The sequence below is a fragment of the Felis catus genome, chromosome D1 (genome assembly GCF_018350175.1).
Source record: "Felis catus isolate Fca126 chromosome D1, F.catus_Fca126_mat1.0, whole genome shotgun sequence".
NCBI lineage: Eukaryota > Metazoa > Chordata > Mammalia > Carnivora > Felidae > Felis > Felis catus.
In genome coordinates, this window is record NC_058377.1 from 12,319,559 (window position 1) to 12,340,209 (window position 20,651).

General features: G+C 40.6%; 2 protein-coding genes across 6 annotated transcripts; one reads left to right on the plus strand and one right to left on the minus strand.

The window, feature by feature from the left end:
• Positions 1–1,173: 1,173 nt before the first annotated feature.
• Positions 1,174–1,801, minus strand: CD1H11orf71 (chromosome D1 C11orf71 homolog). Its single transcript, XM_003992451.6, has one exon. The coding sequence runs from the start codon at positions 1,624–1,626 to the stop codon at positions 1,231–1,233; it is 396 nt and encodes a 131-aa protein (XP_003992500.3). The 5' UTR covers positions 1,627–1,801; the 3' UTR covers positions 1,174–1,230.
• Positions 1,802–1,818: 17 nt separating this feature from the next.
• On the plus strand, positions 1,819–19,381 carry RBM7 (RNA binding motif protein 7). 5 transcript variants are annotated; one of them, XR_006585939.1, is made up of 8 exons: positions 1,819–2,057; positions 2,810–2,972; positions 3,839–3,926; positions 7,032–7,122; positions 8,720–9,085; positions 11,405–11,478; positions 14,523–16,555; positions 19,132–19,381. XR_006585939.1 is itself a non-coding variant. In XM_045038326.1 (6 exons), the coding sequence occupies exons 1-5, from the start codon at positions 1,962–1,964 to the stop codon at positions 9,080–9,082; spliced, it is 801 nt and encodes a 266-aa protein (XP_044894261.1). In that variant the 5' UTR covers positions 1,819–1,961; the 3' UTR covers positions 9,083–9,085; positions 11,405–12,250. The 5 variants fall into 5 exon arrangements, 3 of the variants coding, with proteins under 3 accessions (XP_044894261.1, XP_044894260.1, XP_044894262.1); XR_006585940.1 differs by lacking the exon at positions 14,523–16,555; XM_045038326.1 differs by lacking the exons at positions 14,523–16,555; positions 19,132–19,381 and having other exon boundaries at positions 11,405–12,250.
• Positions 19,382–20,651: the final 1,270 nt, after the last annotated feature.

Consider the following 20,651-nt stretch of genomic DNA (forward strand, 5'->3'; position numbering starts at 1 on the left):
TATCTGATCATAATGACAGAGGAGTCCACTGGGAAAAAGCTAGTCTACCTGCTTACATAGAGGTGGCACTTAAAAAGCCCACTGTCTCCCAATATTATCCTTTAAACCTCAGGAAATGGATGATGCAGAGAATAAAAATATCAGAAAATAAGGTGCAATCACCCAGGTAAGAGAAGAGCCAGGATAGTACAGTGTAATGGAAAGTCATTGCTACTAGTGCTTATTCAGGCTGCACTGAAGGAAAAGTCCGGTGCGGTGATTACTATTGGTTAGTCTCCCTATCTAGAGCACACTCCTTGATCCCTTTGATGGCCTGACTGTAAAGTTTGTCTACAGTGTTCACCACTAGGAAGATCTTCAAATATTGCTGAACGGTTGAATGAGTGAAGACAAACAAGAACGTTTGAAGAAGATGCTAGAGTGAATAGATGAACAGCTTCTAATAAGGAAACTGTGAGACTAATGGTTTCCATCATTGGATTTGGGGACAACAGACTCAGGTCAAGGAAAGAATGCTAATAAAATCACAAATATAAATGTGAAAACATTTTGGAGCCTTTGGCAAAAACAGAAATGTAAACTGGCTTCATAATTTGAATGAGCAGCAAGGTTTAGGTTCGCTTTTGTTCTTAGTATGATGGAGATTGGAGTTTGTAGACATCCCTGAAGAAAAAGTGGAGGGAGATGGAAAAGGATTAAGGACTAGATAACAGGCTAAGCGTTGGGCCCTACGGAAGGATGAGCCAGGGTGGTAAATAAAAACTAAGCATTTCCTTTCCACCAACAAAAGTGAAGGTAATGGGAATAGTCTGGGGTATAGAGGTAGGCGGTTAGGGAAGCTCCAATCGCAAATCTCAAAGTGGGACAATTGGCGAGGAAGAGGAGAGAAGACTGGCAGAGCAATTTGGATCCTTTGTTGGGATGGAGTGCACAAGGGGAAACAAATGGTTGCTGACCCCTGGGAATGGTGGCTCAGCTTTGCGACTAAGAAAAAAAAAAAGTCTCCTCTACCTTCTTCCTGATCTAATCATCCCGGCCGCTTTAAAACCATCGGAATAAAGCAGTAAGTAAAACTTTCCTCCGTATTAAGCCGTTATTAACAGGACTCCTACGTGTTTTTATCTTAAAATTTAAATACGTCTCTAAAAATAAGACTGCCATGGCACCACGAGAGGATTTGAGAGAGGCCTTGTTTACAAGCGGATCGAGGGCTGACGGGAGGTTTTCATATTAAGCCGAAAGACGGGCTGCGACAACACTCCCAACTGCAATCAGACGCTGCTGCAGCACACTCCTTAAGAGATCCAGTTTGACCGCGGGGGTCGGGTAGGGTGCGAATCTGGCCTGCCGGGAGCGGTTCCGCCCATCAGCTTCCCTTCCCTTTCTAAAGCGTGGCGGGCTGCGGCCGACCCCAGTCGCCCGACGGCTGTCGGCCCGAACGCTCTGCCGGACGGCCTGACGAGGAGCGGGTCCTGGAAGAACCGCCTCACGCCTGGCAACGAGGAAGCTGTCTCCAGAGACCATCGCCAGGGCTAAGGCAGACGGGTTGAGATCGCCGTGGGAAGCGCGGTAGGCCATCCTGCTCCTTTGATCGCCGGCCGACAGGGGCACGTAGTTCAGGGCCATCTTCAAACACTGCCCGCAGTGTTTGTTACGTCCCTCGGTCAAGGTAGGCTCTTGGCGGCTACGCAGATCAGTCCAGCCGGTCTCGAACGCGACCCCCGCCTACAGGGGAAGCCATTAACTCCAGCCGCGGCCGGTCGAGGAGCCGCCTTCAACCGGCGCTCTGCTCTCGAGCATGCGCAGCCCGCCCGCGCACGTCGACGCCAGCCGAGAGCGAGCGTGAATGACGTCTACGTCCGTGACGCCCGGGGTCGACGAGGGCGTGGGGTTTCCGAGAGTGCGCAGTGAGTGCGGCGGCGGCGACCCTTCGGCCTTTTTAGGGAGGGGGCGACATTGCGATGGGGGCGGCGGCAGCGGAAGCGGATCGCACGCTCTTTGTGGGCAACCTTGAAACGAAGGTGACCGAGGAGCTCCTTTTCGAGCTTTTCCACCAGGTAAGCGGCCGAGAGGCGGCTCTTCCTTTCGTTTATCCGGCTCTCTTATGGCTCGGCCCAACGGCCAGGCCCGCCTTCTTTTCGAAAGCTGGGTTGTGGGTCCCGGCGCCCGAAGGCTGGGCCGCTTGGGGCCGGAGGTCACTCTGGGAAAGTGACGCGCTCGCGGGGGGTCGCTTTATGGAAAGAGACCTGGTGAGTTCACGCTGAAGTGACTCATTGGTAGAGTACATTTTAATGGTGTGGTCGTTATCTGTTTTCCACGTAAGTTTTTTTTTTTTTAATTGCAGCATTAGAATATTTAAAACAGACTCCTAAATACGCTGTAGAAAAGCAGACTTGTAGTGTTTCTATGTTAAAATTTGCATTAAAATGTGTTAAAAATTCAGAATATCCTTTTCTCTCCAGTTCTGTTCTCTAACAGCTGGTAACGATTGGTTAATCGGTAAAAAAGCGAATTTTTAGTCCGAGAAAACCGGACTAGTCTTGATAAACCGTTAACCTGGAGTGAGAAAATGATGGATGTTGGTCGCCCTGTTAAAAAGTCATAAGATACTCTGAAATGTAAATTGAGTGACTGCTTCTAGTTCCTTATGGTCTTCCTTCCCCCACATAAATTAATCAAGTGTTTGGTCGTAGCTATAGGATCTTTAACCGAGGTGGAAATTCTTGTGTGTCCATTTTTTAGACTTTCTGATTACATTTTTGTTGCTTTTCATCTTTGCAAAATTCGAGATTTTTCTTTTCGTCTATAGGCTGGGCCAGTGATAAAAGTGAAAATTCCGAAAGATAAGGATGGTAAACCAAAGCAGTTTGCATTTGTGAATTTCAAACATGAAGTGTCCGTTCCTTATGCGATGAATCTGCTTAATGGAATCAAACTGTTTGGGAGGCCCATCAAAATTCAGTTTAGATCAGGTAACTATTCAGTGTTATTGTTTGGGGAGAGGGTCTTTTTGTTTGTTTGTTTCTCAGTTCTTTGTTTTTAATTTTGTTCAATTTTAAAGAACCTCTTTTTAGATGAAAATACTTCAAACTTTGTGGATAGTAAACTATATATCCCTGAAAATAGGTAACATTAACAACATTGCTTTTGAAAGTTGTCATTTAAAAATTTTTTTTTTCAACGTTTATTTATTTTTGGGACAGAGAGAGACAGAGCATGAACGGGCGAGGGGCAGAGAGAGAGGGAGACACAGAATCGGAAACAGGCTCCAGGCTCCGAGCCATCAGCCCAGAGCCCGACGTGGGGCTCGAACTCACAGACCGCGAGATCGTGACCTGGCTGAAGTCGGATGCTTAACCGACTGCGCCACCCAGGCGCCCCGAAAGTTGTCATTTTAAAATTGAGTTTGGGTTAGTGAAGAGAATGTAAACTTTGGTGTTAGAATGACTTGGGTTTGGGTCCTTGCTCTGAAAGGAGCAAGGATTATTTTCTGAAAACGCTTTTCCTAGCTGCTTTGTAATTCACATTTACAAATTTTGATTCTGGATCCTGACGAGGGTGAAATTTTCTGTGTATCCAGTCTCAAAATTTAGTGTGGGGATCAGAATATTATGGCCGGATTGGATATTTATACATTGGATAGTACCTTGTTTGGAACCCTTTGTTTTGGAAGTGTCTGGTATTGAACACATACGTTTTACTCTGATGAAATTGTAAAGCAGTCTTACTGTAATTTGAGGTTTTCTTTTGTAGCCTCTGACTACATGATTTGGGGTAGGGGAGACATAATTTCAACTTAAGTTTTCTATCAATAATTTCTCAATTTTTTTTATTTTAGGAAGTAGCCATGCCTCACAGGATGTCAGTGTGTCATATCCCCAGCATCATATTGGAAACTCAAGCCCTACCTCTACATCTCCTAGCAGGTAATCTCTTACACCTATTGTTAAAATCATTTGTCAGAAATTTTCCTAGGTAGTGATCCCAAAACGCACAATGAATGATTTGTTTCCTTCTTTAAGCTCCTTCTTCTTCATTCTTCTGCTATATTATTTGTATGTTGACTTACAATTAGGTATAATTAGGTTTCAAGGGGATTATAGACAGACATGTATGTATAGTACCCCTAAAACGGATGCATATGTTAAGTATATGTTCATTTGGAAAGACATACTCTCACATATTTTTGTACATAACTGAAAGAAAACTTCTCAGAACATTACTTAGCCCTTATTATTTTCAGTATACTCTATTTTCTAATCTGTTTCCTTTAAAAAATTTAAATTAGTTTTGACCACCAGTTGGTTGTTAATTGCAGGTGAAAAATAACTGTCTGGAAACAGACTAGTGGACTAAGAGTCTGTAGAATTGGATTCTAGGTGTGCCTCCACCGATTGCATAATCTTGAGATAGTGTCGTTTCTCTGATCCTGTCCTTCCATTTGTCAGGAAAAGCTGAGTTGACTGATGTCTAGAACCTCTTCTAGTTACTAAGGGTTAGAAAAGATCCCGTATTTACATAAATAATTTTATTTGCGCCAGGAAAGCCGATATTTCACCAGGGACAGTTTTTTCCTAGATTATCCACAGAGTTATTCTATCAGTCATAATGGGCTTCATTTAAGGAAGAGTTAGCAAATATGTGTCAGGTTCTTCAGCTCCTTTGCATTTATGCTCTCGTTTCTCACGGCAGTCTTATGAGGTAGGGATCATTGTTAGTTCTACCTTATATGTGAAGAAAATGAGGATTGGAGGTTAACTTGCTCAAGTGTGAACTGTTCGTAATAGTGGACTGGGATTGAAACCCAGGCATTGTGACGAAGCCTCTAGGATAGGCTGCCTGATGGAGCTCACAAGTCTTCATGAAGACAGGTGTATGTTTTGTGACTACCTGTTTGATAAGTCCTCTAGAGAAAGAGTAGAACATGCTTAGAGAAAAGATCCAGCAAGGAGAGATGAGATAAACGAATGAGGAACTAAAAGGGGCCAACGTACCTAGATCACAATGAATGAGAAATGGAGAGTAGCAGATGGTGTTGGTGCGGTAGAAGAGGTGAGACGATATAGGGTCTTTCTTCTAGGCCATAGTTAGAAATTGGGAACGTTATCCTAAAAACCGTCAAAGGATACCAAAATGTTTTCAGTAGGACAGTAGCGGGAACAGGTTTGTATTTTAACAATTTGTTTGGTTGCTGTGGGAGAACAGATTAGGGGGGACGAGGCTGAAAATAGACCAATGAGGAAACTGTTGGTAGCAAAGTATTGGCATTAGTTGTAAGATAGCAAGGAAGTTCCTGGGATGATGTTGATGGTTTGGATTAGGGCGGTGCCAAGAGCTGGGGCAAAGTGGCTTCGATATGACAAGATGACTAGATAGCAAAGTTGCGAGAAAGAATAGTGTACAAAGGGTGCCATCTTCACATCCTTTCTTGCGAACTGAAATTGTGTTTAAATACTTCTCAGCACATCCGGAACTTGAAGCATCTCAAACCACTTTTGTAGAAGCTTCAAAGGTATCTCAGGTGGAGGAAAAATGAGTTTTTAGCTCCCTCAGAATTCTCTTTGGGAAAAAATATGCAAGTAAATGACTTGTTTTTAATTTAAGGCTAGAACATACATCGTTTTTATACTCTTCTTATAAGGAAAATTTTACTTTTTACCCCTTTAGCATATGGATATATAACTAATTTAAGAAAACCCAAAATTGGGAGTGGCTGGGTGGCTCAGTCAGTCAGTTGAGCGTCTGACTCTTTTGCCTCAGATTCTAATCCCAGGGTCATGGGATCGAGCCCTGTGTCAGGCTTCACACTGAGCATAGAGCCTGCTTGAGATGATCTCTCCCTCCGTCCCTCCGTCCCTCCCTGCTCACACACGTGCCCATGCTTGATGTTTCTGACTCTCTCTCCCTCAAAAAAAACAAAAAACAAAAAACAAAAAACAAAAAAACCCACAATGAAAAGATCTAAACTATGAGGCAAATCAATTAGTGATATGATTCTAAGTATTTTAAAATAAATTTAAAATACTTGCTAAGTGAGTTTTTCTGTAGAGTAAGCTTCCTTTTTAGGAGGTGGAGAATAAGATATAAGTCCTTGAAATTAATATCCTATTTATGTTACGGAACTCTTAATTCCTTGTTCTCCCGGATCTATTCCTCTTCCCTGTCTCAGTAAATGTGTGTGTAATTGCTCAAGCCAGAAATCTGCATTTTTATCCTTAATTTTTCTTTTTCCTTCATCTGTCGTATCTAATTAACCAAATCCTTTTCATTTCAGTTTTCAGCCTAAGCCTTTGTGCTAGTCCCGGGATTGACGTGTTTTTTTTTTTTTTCTATAAAGGCCACATACACGTTTCAGGCGTTGCAGGCCATCGTAACACTACATAGAAAATACAGACACAAGAGTGTTACAAAAACTGGATTGGCCCATAGGCTATATAGCTTGCTCACCCCTGTGCTCGTTCTTCCTGCAGCTGGAATGTTTTGCCTCCAGGTGATCTTGTTACTCAGTTTTCACTCCAAATGTCTCCTTTTTAGAAAGGCCATCCCTGGGGCGCCTGGGTGGCGCAGTCGGTTAAGCGTCCGACTTCAGCCAGGTCACGATCTCGCTGTCCGTGAGTTCGAGCCCCGCGTCAGGCTCTGGGCTGATGGCTAGGAGCCTGGAGCCTGTTTCCGATTCTGTGTCTCCCTCTCTCTCTGCCCCTCCCCCGTTCATGCTCTGTCTCTCTCTGTCCCAAAAATAAATAAAAAACGTTGAAAAAAAAAATTAAAAAAAAAAAAAGAAAGGCCATCCCTGACCAGCGAGCTAAAATAGAACTCCTGTCTCTCACCTTACTTGCTTTTTAGTTGACTATTCATAATGACACTTGGAACAAGGTAAATTGTCTTACTCTCTGAATCCTTCCCCTTATCTATGAGAGCAGATACCTTGTTTTTCTTGTTCATTCCTACCTTTGGGACCTGTGTCTTGCTCATGATTAGTATGTAGTAAATATTTGTTAAATGAATGTTTATATGTTGTTTTTCTTTCACAGGCATGACAGGACTGTGGATAACATGATTCCATCAGCACAGATAATTCAGAGGTCTTTCTCTTCTCCAGAAAATTTTCAGAGACAAGCAGTGGTAGGTTGATTTATCAACTTGACTTGGTAAAAACAAACAAACAAAAAAAACCAACCAAAAAACAACAAAAAAGCACAGCAAAACACTTAGATTGAAATGTTCAAATGATTCTGAAGTAATGTCCTAAGTTTTCGTTAGACTAGCATGATCTTTGTAGATTGATTACTCATTTTAGTTTTCACTGGGCTGAAGTACATATTTAAAAGATTGAAGGTAAATAGAAGGGCTGTGTTTCACATTTGTATTTTTCTTCATCCGTTGTTGTGGGGGTGGTGTGTTTAAAAGACAGGAAATTTATCTCTGATGTTCTTGTAACCTAGGCTGAAGGACTTACTAGCATATGCTCTCTTTGATGCTTGTAACAGTAATTGAATATATTCGAGTCTTCAGACCATCTTCCTCTTGCTTTCCATTTTTTCTGTAATATGAGGCTGTGAGACTAGGCTTAAAATCCTTGATATGTTTTACTGTTCCATCTTTGTGTCCAGTCCTTCATTTTTCCATTTTGTCATCACGTCCTTTATTTGTTTCTTTTTCTTGAATTCATTTCTTCTTTTTTTCACTGCCCAATCACAAGCATGGCTTATGACCCCTTGACCTTTTGCAAGCCTGCAAAATAAAAATAGAAGAATGAAATAAGGTAAAATTGAGCTCAGTATAAAGAGATGTCCACTTTTATGTACATACCACGTATTTTTCTCATTTTGCTGTAGGCTCTTGAAAAAAAATGATCACTGGCTTATAAGCTATCTGCAGGCAGAATTTGGGGGACCACTGGTCTAGTTAGTTCGTACTTGTCTCCATTTTCTCCTCACTGGTCCATCTTACACACTTGTTTGAAAATTATTGTAACTCTGTTTTGCTTATCTTCCTGGTAATTTGACTTTCCATCTTGTAACATAAAGTCAGAAGTCTCTAGTTTAGTTATTAGGTACTCCAATCATCTGATGCCAATAAAGCTTTTTAGCCTAATTGTCCATTAATCAGTGCTTATGAGGTCTGTAACCTCTCTCAGAGTTACTTGCTCTTCTGCGAACACATTCTGTTTCCTTGTTATCTTTGTGCAATTTCCTTTCCTTGATATACTTCCCCCTTAAAATATTCTATCCATGTTTTTAATACTCAAGGTCCTATGCCACCTTCGTGAAGCCTTTCCTAATGATACTGAGCTCTTGACTCTTTATGTGTTCATCAGACAGTGATTTACATTATCATCATTTGTATGACCTCTTCCCTTCTACGTTTTGTTTTTGAGGGCAGGGAGTAGTAGGGGTAGTCGTAGAGGTTGGGGGGAGCGGGTGCCTGGGTGGCTTCGTTGGTTAAGTTTGCGACTTCAGCTCAGGTCATGATCTCTCATTTCGTGAGTTTAAGCCCCTCATTGAACTCTCTGCTGTCAGCACAGAGTCTGCTTTGGATCCTCTGTCTCCCTCTCCCTCTTTCAGAAATAAACGTTTAAAAAAAAATAGTAGTTATGTACAAATATCTTGTAGTTGTCCATTGGAATGAACAAACTTTGACTTGTTTAACCTAAGATCTACCTGGGCAGGTGGATCTACTAAAAATATTTGTAATTAACATTTCCTTCTTTTTCTTTTAGATGAACAGTATTTTGAGACAGATGTCGTATGGTGGGAAATTTGGTTCTCCACATCTGGATCAGTCGGGATTTTCCCCATCAGTTCAGTCACATAATCCTACTTTTAACCAGTCTTCAAGCTCCCAGTGGCGCCAGGAGACGCCATCCTCACAACGTAAAGTCAGACAGAATTCTCATCCCTACATCCTGGACAGACATTATAGCCGTGAACAACGCTACACTGATCATGGGTCTGACCATCATTACAGAGGAGGCAGGGACGACTACTTCCATGAAGATCGGAATCCTGATGGCTGGAGCCACGATTATGAAAACAGAAGAGACAGTAGTAGAGATGGAAAATGGCGTTCGTCTCGACACTAACAAGTATTAAAGGACGATGTTTTTATAGGGTCATTCTAGGTCCCTTTGGCTGAATTGATCTGGAGGTGTTTTGTTAACTTTACAGAGCAGCTTTACAAGTTGCCACATTTCTTTATAAAATTTTTAAAACCTATAGCTGCAGTCTAATACAGAAACAAGAATTGTGGTTCCAGTTTTATTACATTAATAACCTTTCACCTCAGGGTTTTATGAAGAGGAAAGGGTTTTATGCAAAAGAAAGTGCCACAGTTTCTAATCATTTTAGACAATTAACGAAGGGATGTGTTATATGGATTGGTTGTATTATAAAGCAGATATTTTAATTATCTGTTATCTTTTTGTATTGCAAGAAGTTTGTTGTCAGTGAATCAGATTTTGGTGTATATAATAGAAAACATTCAAGTTTTGATAGTCTGAAATGACTGTCAGTATTTTGTTGATAAAGTAATTTCAGTGACTCATTTTACTTAAAACTTGTTGGGGTTTTAAGGGGATAAATCATATTTGACTTCTTAGAGAATTTTTAGTGTAAGTTCTGTGACATGCTCATTTGAGTTTTACTCTAATTGAACATAAAATTGTAAATCTGTACATGCTGTCTTATTCTAAAAATTTTTAAATTTACTCATTAAATCATGTTTGATGTATAACTGAAGTTAACTCAGGAAGTTAAATATCTCTAAATGTATTTTTTTACGTTAAAAAAATACAGTGTTAATATAAATCCCCTTTTCAGGAATAACAAAAATGTAAAAGCAGAGGTAAAATGGTAAAATGTTTTACTGAAAGTATTCTTTTTGCAAAAAGAAGGTTCATGAACCGTTTAAGTGCTGCCTCTGTTACTCAAAACTTTAAAAACTTTAACATTTTCAAAGTGCCCAGGACATGTGTACATGGGTATGTTTTATTGTGGAGATTGTACAGATTGCTTTTTTGTTTGAACGTTTGAAACAATTTAAACTTTTTCTGATTTAAAAATTTTTAAATCTTGTTTAACAAAATTGTGTATCAAGATGCTGTTTCCCATTTATTGTAGAACTTGTTTATAAAAAATCGTTCCTTGAAAAATTTTGATCCTTTTTAATATTAGTAACCACAGCATTTATACTGTGTTCTTTTTTAATATATTGAAAACCTAAAAAAGAGTGTGTCTTATTTTTTTGACATTACTAACTTTGGAGACCATGTATACAAAGTTAGCAATATACTTTTATTCAGTGATGGCCTCGTGTTAAGAATGTTGGTTCTTAGAGCATCCTGAAATATTCCTTTTGTACATATTGAAATTAATATTTTAGAATCAGATTTTCAGTGATCTGGATTATAGTTCTTACCAGTTACGAACTGGTCACCCTCCTTAGTCTTTGGGAGTTCACGTACTCTCAGGTCTTCCCTGTGTGTAAATGCATGCCGTTTTTCGGTAAGTGGAACTATTGACTCCGCATGATTAAAAGTTTGTTTGCTTACACAGTTTAATAGTAGAAGGATTTGTTTGCAGTGAGCTTGTTCTCCAGTATCTTACCTATGTGAATATTTGGTAGCTTATAGAGATTAACAAAGATTAGTACTGCTTTATTGCAATATCTGGGTCCAATCCTTTCATATTGATTCATAGGTAATCCTGGTTCAGGGTAATCTTTTTTAATGATTTTAATGACGGGGCACACCCCTTAGGAGGTTCCAGTGGATCTCTTTCACTTCAATCCCACCCAGTTGAAAGTAACCATACTAATAAATGTACGGGGTAAAGGGACAGAACGAGATGGTCCCAACAAATTGGACATAGTTGGGGAGCTCGTTCACCCAGGCTTGAGAGCTACAGTAGAAAGGAAGAGGTGTTTTTGTGGGAGCACGGTTTCTCCCCAAGGGTGTGGCACGAAATACCACTCTGTTCTGTAATGAAGTGTTGGGTAAATGTTCTGTACTGACATGGTGTAACCTTCTCTTAGAGAGTGGCAACACCATAAAGCTTCTGACAAGTCCTGCAGTAAAGAAAGCTTTATACTTAGTATTCCAAAATTTTTGACCCTTATTTTACCCTTTTGTACATAACACATATTAATATACTGAGACCTCTAAAGAATCTGACCCCACCCTTCTCTATCAAATCAGTCAATATTTTTGGTACCACTTTCCAGCTCTGTTGTGTAGACCCATATCCCTCACACCTACTGCCTATCATGCTAGAAGGGGCAATCCTCCTCTTCAGGATTATTCTATCAGCACTACTGTAGCAGTTTATGTATTCCAATAGTACCCTGTATTTCGCTTGTCGTAGCCTTATACTGTGTTATAATTTTCTTTTTATTTGTATCTCTCTAGAAAGTTCCATGAAGGCAGAAACCATATCTTACCAGTGAATTCTCAGTATCCAGTACCTGGCATTAAATCACTTGGTAAATTTTTGATGAATGAATGAAAGAATGTTTGTCAGATAATTGAATTAAAAAAGGAGGCTTAATCATAGTAGTAGTTTTTTTTTTTTAATAGGTTTCCTAACCATGAACCATCATTGCATCCTGTTATAAAAACTCTGTATTACAATATATTGTGCCTTTAATACACTCTAGAATTCTGTTTGCTTTCCAAAAGTGTTAAGGTTTTGATCTGTATTCATGAGGTTTTCTTTTAAAAATTGTTTTATTATGTTGGTTTGGTTTTGGAATTATGGTTCTGCTAGCTTTATAGAATGAGTTGGCAAGCTTATCTTGTTCTATGCCCTGGAAAGAAAATTGAAAAATATAGGAATTAACCTGTTTCTTTAAGACTTGTTAAACTCCTTTGTAAAACTCATTTCTTAGAAGTAACTGGTTTTTTCTCCCATTTTTTGTTTTGGTTATCAGTCTATCCGTATTTCCTACTTTCTCAGGAATCAATCTGAATAATTTATACCTTTCTAAAAAAAAACCCCATTTTCTCTGTCTTTCCAAATTAATTGACAGTTGTACATGGTATTTCTTACAATTTTTGTTAAATTCTATCTGCGGTTATAGTTGTTTTGGTTCCTGACATATTTTACTTTCCCTCCCCCATCTTCATTAGACTCGCTGTGCTGTTATACATTGTGCATTTATTTATGTAAAAGCAGCATGCCACATTGTTTCTGTTTTTGAAACCTTCCCTTTTAAAGAGATCGAAGTAAAAATTATATACGATTCCGACAGTCAACCATTTCTGGAGCTCTTTGGTCCTCCGTGTACATCCATCTGGTATCTACTTGGAAGTTTTTGGGATGTGTCTTGTAGTGCAGCCTTGCTGGTGATGAATTCTTTTAGCCTTTGTGTCTGGAAAAGTATATTTCATCTTTGTGTTTGCAATCTCTTTTTGCTGGGTATAGAATTCTAACTTGACAGTGTTTTTCCCCCCTTTTGATATTTTAAAAATGTGGCTCCACTGTCCCCCTGCTTGCATTTTCTCCTATAAGAATACTGCTGGCTAGTACATAATGTGTCATTTTTGTCTGGCTGGTTTTGAGCAATTGGATTATAATGTGCCTTAATACAGTTTTCTTCATGTTCCTTTTGCTTGGGGTTTTTTGAGGTTCATGGGTCTGCGGGTTTATAATCTCAATCAGAATTGGAAAGTTTTGGCCATTGTTTGAAAAAAAATGTTTGTCCTCACTTTCCTCTTTGGAAATTTCAACTACGCTTAATACGAGACTACTTAATGTTATCCCATAGCTCACTGATGTGTTGTATTTTTTAAATTTTGTTTTCTCTGTGTGTTCATTTAGATAGTTGTATTACTAGGTCCTCAAGACTACTTTTTCCTTTTTTCCCCCCCTGCAGTGGCTAGTTAGCAATTAATTCCAATGTAATCTTCATCTTAGATGTTGTAGTTTTTCTCTCTAGAAGTTTGATTGCCATCGCTTTTCTTCTGATTGGTACTCAGTTTTTTGTTTTTTGTCTTCAGCTTCATGAGGTACAATTGACAACATTGTAGTCTATTTAAAGTATAGAGCACGATTTGATACACATTGTGAAAGAGTCCCCCCAGTGAGTAAATTCACACATGACTTTTGGATCTTTTTTTTTTTTTTTTGTATCTTCACTATCTTTACTTAATTTTTTCAACAATTGGAATAAAGTTACAGTAATTTTTAATGTCCTTGCCTGCTAATTCTAATATTTTTGTCAGTTCCCCGTTGGTTTCTGTTGGTTCACTCCCGTTATTGGATGTGTTTTCCTGCTGCTTTTGCACACCCCGCAATTTTGACTGGTTGCTGGGCAATAGGGATTTTACCTCATTGGATACTTGATAGTTTGTATTTCTGTAAATATTCTTGAGCTTTCTTCCAGAACACACGTAAGTTACTTGTAAACCATTGTAGCCCGGACATGATTTAAGATTTGTTAGGATTTCACAACTATTTAGGATTAACTCCCCCATTACCAAAGCCAAACTCTTGAACACTGTAACAGATGCAAACACTGTAACACATGCTCGTGAATTACGAAATGTTTCAGTCTGTCTAGTGGGAACAGATACTATTCCTGGTCCTCTGTGAGTGCTGAGTAGTAGTCCCTCTAATTCTCTGGGACAATTCTTTTCCCAGCCTTAGATAGTTTCTTCAAACCTGTATGCTGATCTCTACTCTCATGAATACTGGAGGAAACCCGCAGATGTCAGAGTTTTCTCCTGGGCAACTTAACCACGTGCAGTCCTGTGTACTAGACGTTGTAGCTGCCTCGGTTCCCTGAGACTCTCCTGGAGTTTGCCAGGCTTTGCCTACCCTGCCCCCAACCACACTGCTGCCTGGAAATTGCCTCAAGGCAGGAAGCTGAGGCAATCTTAAGGCTCACCTCATCTGTCTCCTGCTCCTGAGGATCACTGTCCTTTCCACCTGACGTCCACTGTTTTGTGTCTTTTTCTTTGTATTGGTCGTTCAGGCAGGAGGGTAAATCCAATCCTTGTTACGCCATCTTGACTGGAGGTGGAAATTAAGTCCTGGGTTTTGACACGTAGTGTACTCACCATTCTTCATGTTAAATGGTCTGTATTTTCATGTTTGATTTTTCTTTCTAACTTGAGTTATTTAGTTCCTTTTTAAATTTCTAATTGATTTTTTTCCCTTCTATTGTGACTTTTTATTGCCTGTGGAGAGAGAACGTGGCCAATGTGATAAAATAAAAAACAAATAGGGGCGCCTGGGTGGCGCAGTCGGTTAAGCGTCCGACTTCAGCCAGGTCACGATCTCGCGGTCCGGGAGTTCGAGCCCCGCGTCAGGCTCTGGGCTGATGGCTCAGAGCCTGGAGCCTATTTCTGATTCTGTCTCCCTCTCTCTCTGCCCCTCCCCCGTTCATGCTCTGTCTCTCTCTGTCCCAAAAATAAATAAACGTTGAAAAAAAAATTTTTTAATAAAAAAAAAAAAAAACAAATAGAACAAACTTGTAGAGATAAAACCCGATCACTAGCTGGATGATCACAGGCTTTTTTTTAGGTTTCCTGGCAATGAGCTAACAGGGCTGACCCACGGCCCAGGCACACCTGTCCCAAGGCTGTGGAGGAGAACTTGGAAGGCACACCCGTCCTCCTTGGCTGGCCCTTCTGCCTGTGAGTTCCATCCTGCCCTGTGGGACACCCGCCAGGTGTTCGCCTAAAGGTTTCTTTTCCAATTTTTCTAATGGTTCCATGCATGTGTGAAAAACAATGATTTTTTCTGTTTCAAAACTCTGCCTTGACAAAATTATCTCTTACCTGACAAAACGTGTAAATCAAAAATGTCAGAATGAGGAGTTATTAAAAAAAAATTAAAATGCGTGCATATTAATTTAATACACATAAGTATACATTCACTTGCCAATTTTTTGATGTGGAGCCAAAGCCCTTTCCTTATATGTAGGTATGCTAATTGGAGGTTAGTGGCTGTTCTTGCATAAATCACTACCAGATTGCATTGTCTATAATTTCCATTTTGAGTTTCCTCATAGTGGAAGGCGGTTGCAGAGAAACTTGTGAAGGATTCAAGTTTTCTGTTTCTCCTCAACAGTTGTCTTGCTCACACTTAATCTCAGCAAGTTCTTATAATGATTTATCCTTCCTGAATCTTTACAAAGTAATTCAACTAGTTTTCTAGAAATTTTTATGTTCCACATTCATATTCGTATCTTATATTCATCCATATTCTTATTCATCCGTTTATATCATGTTTAGGTTGATAATTTGCATTAATGAGCACTAAACTTAAGCAGGTTTGGAACAACTTAACTGGTAAGAGGCAGCACGGGTGAACTTCTAGGAGTGGCTGACCAGTCCCTAGGCTGCAGCATGTCAAGGACGCAGACATTTATTACAGAAAGAATAGGGAACACCAGTGAATCCAACAACTCAGTTAAGTGGAATCAAAGCAGAGAAATGTGCTAATTTGGTAGATAAGTTCTGTTAATTATATGTTTCAAATCCTACATGTTTTTCTCTTCTTGACCTCTTAGTTTTGAAAGAGATGATTCTAATTTATGATGTTCTCTGAGTAATGTATCCTGAAGTGGGTATGTATCCTGAAGCTATTCTAGATACAAGATGAAGCATGACGTTCCTTCACCGTGTACTGTAACTGTTACCAGTGTAAATATCCTCAACCCGTTCTCGTGCTATTAACTTTGGGTTCTCTTCTGGTTCATATTGCTATTTCACACCTCCATTTTTGTTAGTATTAGCCAGCTATGTCTTTGACTATTACTTTTGAATACCTCTATGTCACTTGATTTTAGGCATGCCTCTTATAGTAAGGGATGCTTTGATTTCTTCCTTCTCTACTTCCTTGCATAGGTATGTTTCCAGGATTGATCCCCTTTTCTTTCCCCCCACCCCCTTTCTTCTAGGGTAGCATTTAATAACTCTGGATACACACTGGCATCACCTAGGAGCCTTTCAAAAAAACAACTTAATGCCTAAACTTTACCCCAGAGCCTCAGGGAGGAAGCATGGTGTCAATATTTTTTAAAAGGGTCTGGTAGAAAGTCAGGATTGAAAACTGTACTGTCACACTATTTCTATTCCTGTAGTGTATCCCTGTACATTCTCATCAATCATATTAAAATTTATAGTTTTTTTTTTTTTATCAGACAGGCTGAAACAGTTGTAGCAGTCAAGGTAAAATCAGAGTGATAAAGTATAAGGGACTTGTTGTAGAGATTTAACCTTAAGCAACTGTGATCGCTGGTGGAAAAATCTGTTGCCCTGCATCTGGTGTTGGGCCTGAAGTCACGGTAAGTCAGCCAGATCAGCAGCTGGGAAGAAAAGCTGAACAAGAACAGGAGCAGGGACAAACCGGAGAGTGGTAGAAAACAAACACGGAGCTTGCATCTGTCTCTCGTTACCCTGCCTTAGTTGACTTGGACGATGCCTGCAGGTGTGGCTGGCCCTCTCGGCCGCAGAACTGCACGTGTCTTTGGCCCAGGACTCAGAGAAGTTGGAGGACATGTGGCAGAACCTGGAGGAGCCACAGCCTGGGCGCTGCCCCACGCCAACAAGGTGAGCCAGGAGACCAGCAACAACGTGCATGAGGTACCACGGTGCCTGGCACCCTCCTCTAATCTTCTGGAATGTAGAAAATATGGTTGCTGTTTTCCTTACAAGGTCCAAGTCTCAAGCAAATTTCCCTTGCGGTCAAAACCGCATTGCAATTCGAACACTCTCTACCTGGACTTAGGCTAAGAGCTTGTTTCTCTAGAGACTGTCCTCACTTCAGACACTAGCTACAAGCTCAGGGATTCCTGGGCCATAACTCCTGACCAATCTGCTACAAATTCAGGGGTTCCCACTACTCCCTCATGTCTGATAATTCACGAGAATGACTCACAGGACTCAGCTAAGAGCTATGTTTATGGTTGCGGTTTTATTATAGCAAAAGGATACAAATCAGAATGAGACAAAAGAGGAGACGCCTAGGGTGAGGTCTGGAAGGGTCTCCAATAAGGCTTCCGTGTCCTCTCCCCCTGGAGTCAGAACGCATCACCCTCCTGGCACATTACCAGGCAGGAAGCTTATCCAAGCTTTGTGTCCGGAGTTTTTACTGGGGCTTCGTGACAGAGGTATGATTGATTGCATCCTTGGCCGTGCGATTGAACTCCGTCTCCGGCCCTCTTCTCTCCCAGGAGTTTGGACTGGTATCAATTTGGCTCAGAGCCTCAACTCCAGTCGCCAGGCTGATCTTTCCAGCATGGCCAGCCCCGATCCTGAGACTATCTAGGGGCCTCCCATGAATATGAAGGATGCTCCTCTCACTTGGGGAATTCCAGGGATGTGGAGAGGCTCTCTCCCAGGGACCAGGAACAGAAGCCAGTTGAAATCTTCACTGCAGAACACCAACTCTAAATGGAACTAGACAGGGGAGGCTATTCTGGTTGACACAGTGCAAAACCATCACAACAGGATGATACCTGACCCCCTCGCGCCCCACCAAGAAAACACCTGTGGAACACTTTCCCTTTCCTTGCCACGTCTCTCCTACCATGAGCATACAGACCACCTTCCAAGCTCAATCTCTCGGGTTTTAGTTTCAGACTGCCATTACTGTTTAAACATTTTATCTTCTCTCTAAGGTCATATTTCTCAACTTCTTTATTATGTATTATACTATATTACAGCTTTTTAGAACTACAAAGTTATTTATTATACTATATAATATATTAAATTAGCTTTTTTTTTTTTACCTTATACTTCTAAAGAAGAAAGCAACATTACTTGGCAAATTTATTTTTTATTTTTATTTAAAAAATTGTTTTTATTTATTTATTTTTTTTTTAATTTTTTTTTTCAACGTTTATTTATTTTTGGGACAGAGAGAGACAGAGCATGAACGGGGGAGGGGCAGAGAGAGAGGGAGACACAGAATCCGAAGCAGGCTCCAGGCTCTGAGATGTCAGCACAGAGCCCGACGCGGGGCTCAGACTCACGAGCCACGAGATCATGACCTGAGCTGAAGTTGGACACTTAACTGACTGAGCCACCCACGTGCCCCTTGCCAAATTTAAAATGATGTGTATCGTATTTGGTTTGGGCCTTGGTATGGGAATAACTTTTTTCAAACAGCTAGCATTTAGTGAGTATTTACTATGTGCTAAGGGTTGTCAAAAGCTACTTAAGACTGTTTTGCAGAAGAAGGAGTTGAGGCTTACAGAAGTTAATAACATCCCCAAGATTACACAGTGGTGGCGACCTGGTTCATATCCAGTCAGTCTGATTCCAGATGTCAACCTCTTAACTCTTAATTCTTCTTCTTCTTTTTTTTTTTTTTTTTTTAGTGTTTATTTTTGAAGGAGAGACAGAGCGTGAGTGGGGGGGAAGGGCAGAGAGCAAGGGGGACACCGAATCCAAAGCAGGCTCTGGGCTCTGAGCTGTCAGCACAGAGCCCGACTAACCCACGAACCATGAGATCACGACCTGAGCTGAAGTCGGATGCCCAACTGACTGAGCCACCCAGTTGCCCTCCCCACCCCTTTTTTTTTTTTGAGAGAGAAAGAGAGAGAGGGCACAAGTGAGCAAGGGTCAGACACAGAGCGAGAGAAAATCCCAAGAGGGGCAGAGAGAGAAGTGGGGCTCACCAGAAGCAGGGCTCAAGCTCACCCCAAGCGGGGCACGAGGTTACCCAATGTAGGACTCAGACTCATGGACCTGTGAGATCATGACCTGAACTGAAGTCAGATGCTTAATGACTAAGCCACCCAGGTGCCCCTATGCTTCTTTAGTTATGTGTGACAGCACCAAAGGTAGACCATATTGCTTTTATGGCTTGATGTTTGGAATGCTTGTATTTTGTGCTTAAAATAAGAAATTACTTATTTTTATAAGTTTGGTATTTTTTTCTTTCTGTAAATGATAATAGAGCAGATACCAGGAGTGTAACTGCTTCACAAGAGTTATAGTAGGAGATAGCTTTTATTCTCATTTAATGAAAAACTACACTGGATAGGCTCTTTATTACATTTATCTTGATATTGGTACTTGAAATACAAAGATATACTAGTGTACTACTTAAAATGTTTTTATTAATGTTGCTAATATAACCTGGAGATCTTTTTTAAAATTTTTATTTATTTATTTTTGAGATGGAGAGAGGCAGAGAACAAGTGGGAAAGGAGCAGAGAGAAAGGGGGACAGAGGATCCTAAGCAGGCTCCCCACGGACCGCAGAGAGCCTGAAGTGGGGCTTAAACCCATGAACCACGGGATCATGACCAGAGCGGAAGGCAGCCGCTTAACCGAATCAGCCACCCAGGCGCCCCTAACGTGGAGACCTTGAATTGTGATTATTTGAATGAAATTTTCGTGGATGTGATAAAGAACCTCCTTTGGGAAATTTACAGAATTATTACCATTTTTATGCGCCTTATTAACGTGCTTTATTTCAACATCAATGTGAATTATACTTTCTTTTTAAAAACAAATAATTACAATGTTCCTCAAATGCATTGGTTAGTATTTCTTTGCCTAAAAGAGTCACAAAAATGTGACTCAATTCCTGTTGGTGAAGGTAAAAACGCATGTATCCCGTTTGTTCTAGTTTTCTACTGCTGTTTAATAAACTACCCTAAAACTCATTGTTAAACCCCAAACATTTGTCCGGGACTCAACAGGGATGCCTCTTCTCTGCTTAGCAACATTGGGGTGACTCAGTTTGGGGCTGAATGATCCCCTTTGAGATTGGATTACTCATACAACTGTCAAGTTGGTGGTGCCTATCGGCTGAGACCTCAGCCGGGGTGGTGAGCTGGGTGGTTTTGTTCCTCTCCACACAGGTCTGCTTGGGCATCCTTTCAGCACAGTGACTGCATTCTAGCAGTGAGCATCCCAAGAGAGCAAATACACAGCACTTCATCATCTAGCCCGAGAAGTCACTTCTGCTGCATCCTGTTGGTCAAAAAAGTCACAGTGGTCCACCCTGGTTCATGGAGAGGGGACAACGAGAGCCCAATGATCAATGAGAGGAGTTTTACGATCCTACTGTAAGAGAAGAATGTGGGCTAGGAACCATGGTTGTGACCATTTTTTAAAAGCTAAATCTACCATAGTATTCTTCCAGGACCTAGATTCGGGAAACAGCACAACTAAACACAACTACTGTTGTTGTTTTCTTCTAGCTATTTCATTTAAAAATTTTCCCACTTAAATGTTTACTCCATTTAGATTTTATTTCGGTGTAAGTTTTGAAGTCAGGAGCCAATTTAAGTTTTTCTTCAGGTATAGCTGCCTAGTCACTAACACAATTTGTTATCAATCCATCTTTCATCACTTATAAGAAGTGGTATCGTTACCAGATTCTAACTTTCCCCTTTGTTTTGTCTGTTTCTGGCCTAACAACCTATAAATGTCTGGCTCTTCCTACCCTAGAACCGAATTATTGCAGGACTAGTTTCTTCCACGCCCACCCCACCAATTGTTTTTCTCCACCCCCCCCCCAAATTTTGCTGGCTCATTCTTGGATGCTTATTTTTCTTTGTGAACTTTTCTGTATCAACTTAGCTTGTCTAGTGCTAAACCAGTCTGTTGGTATTTCCATCAAAATAGTGATTACTAATTTTAAATCACTCTTACCATGAACGAAACTGGGTATTTTTGGCTTCTTTGTG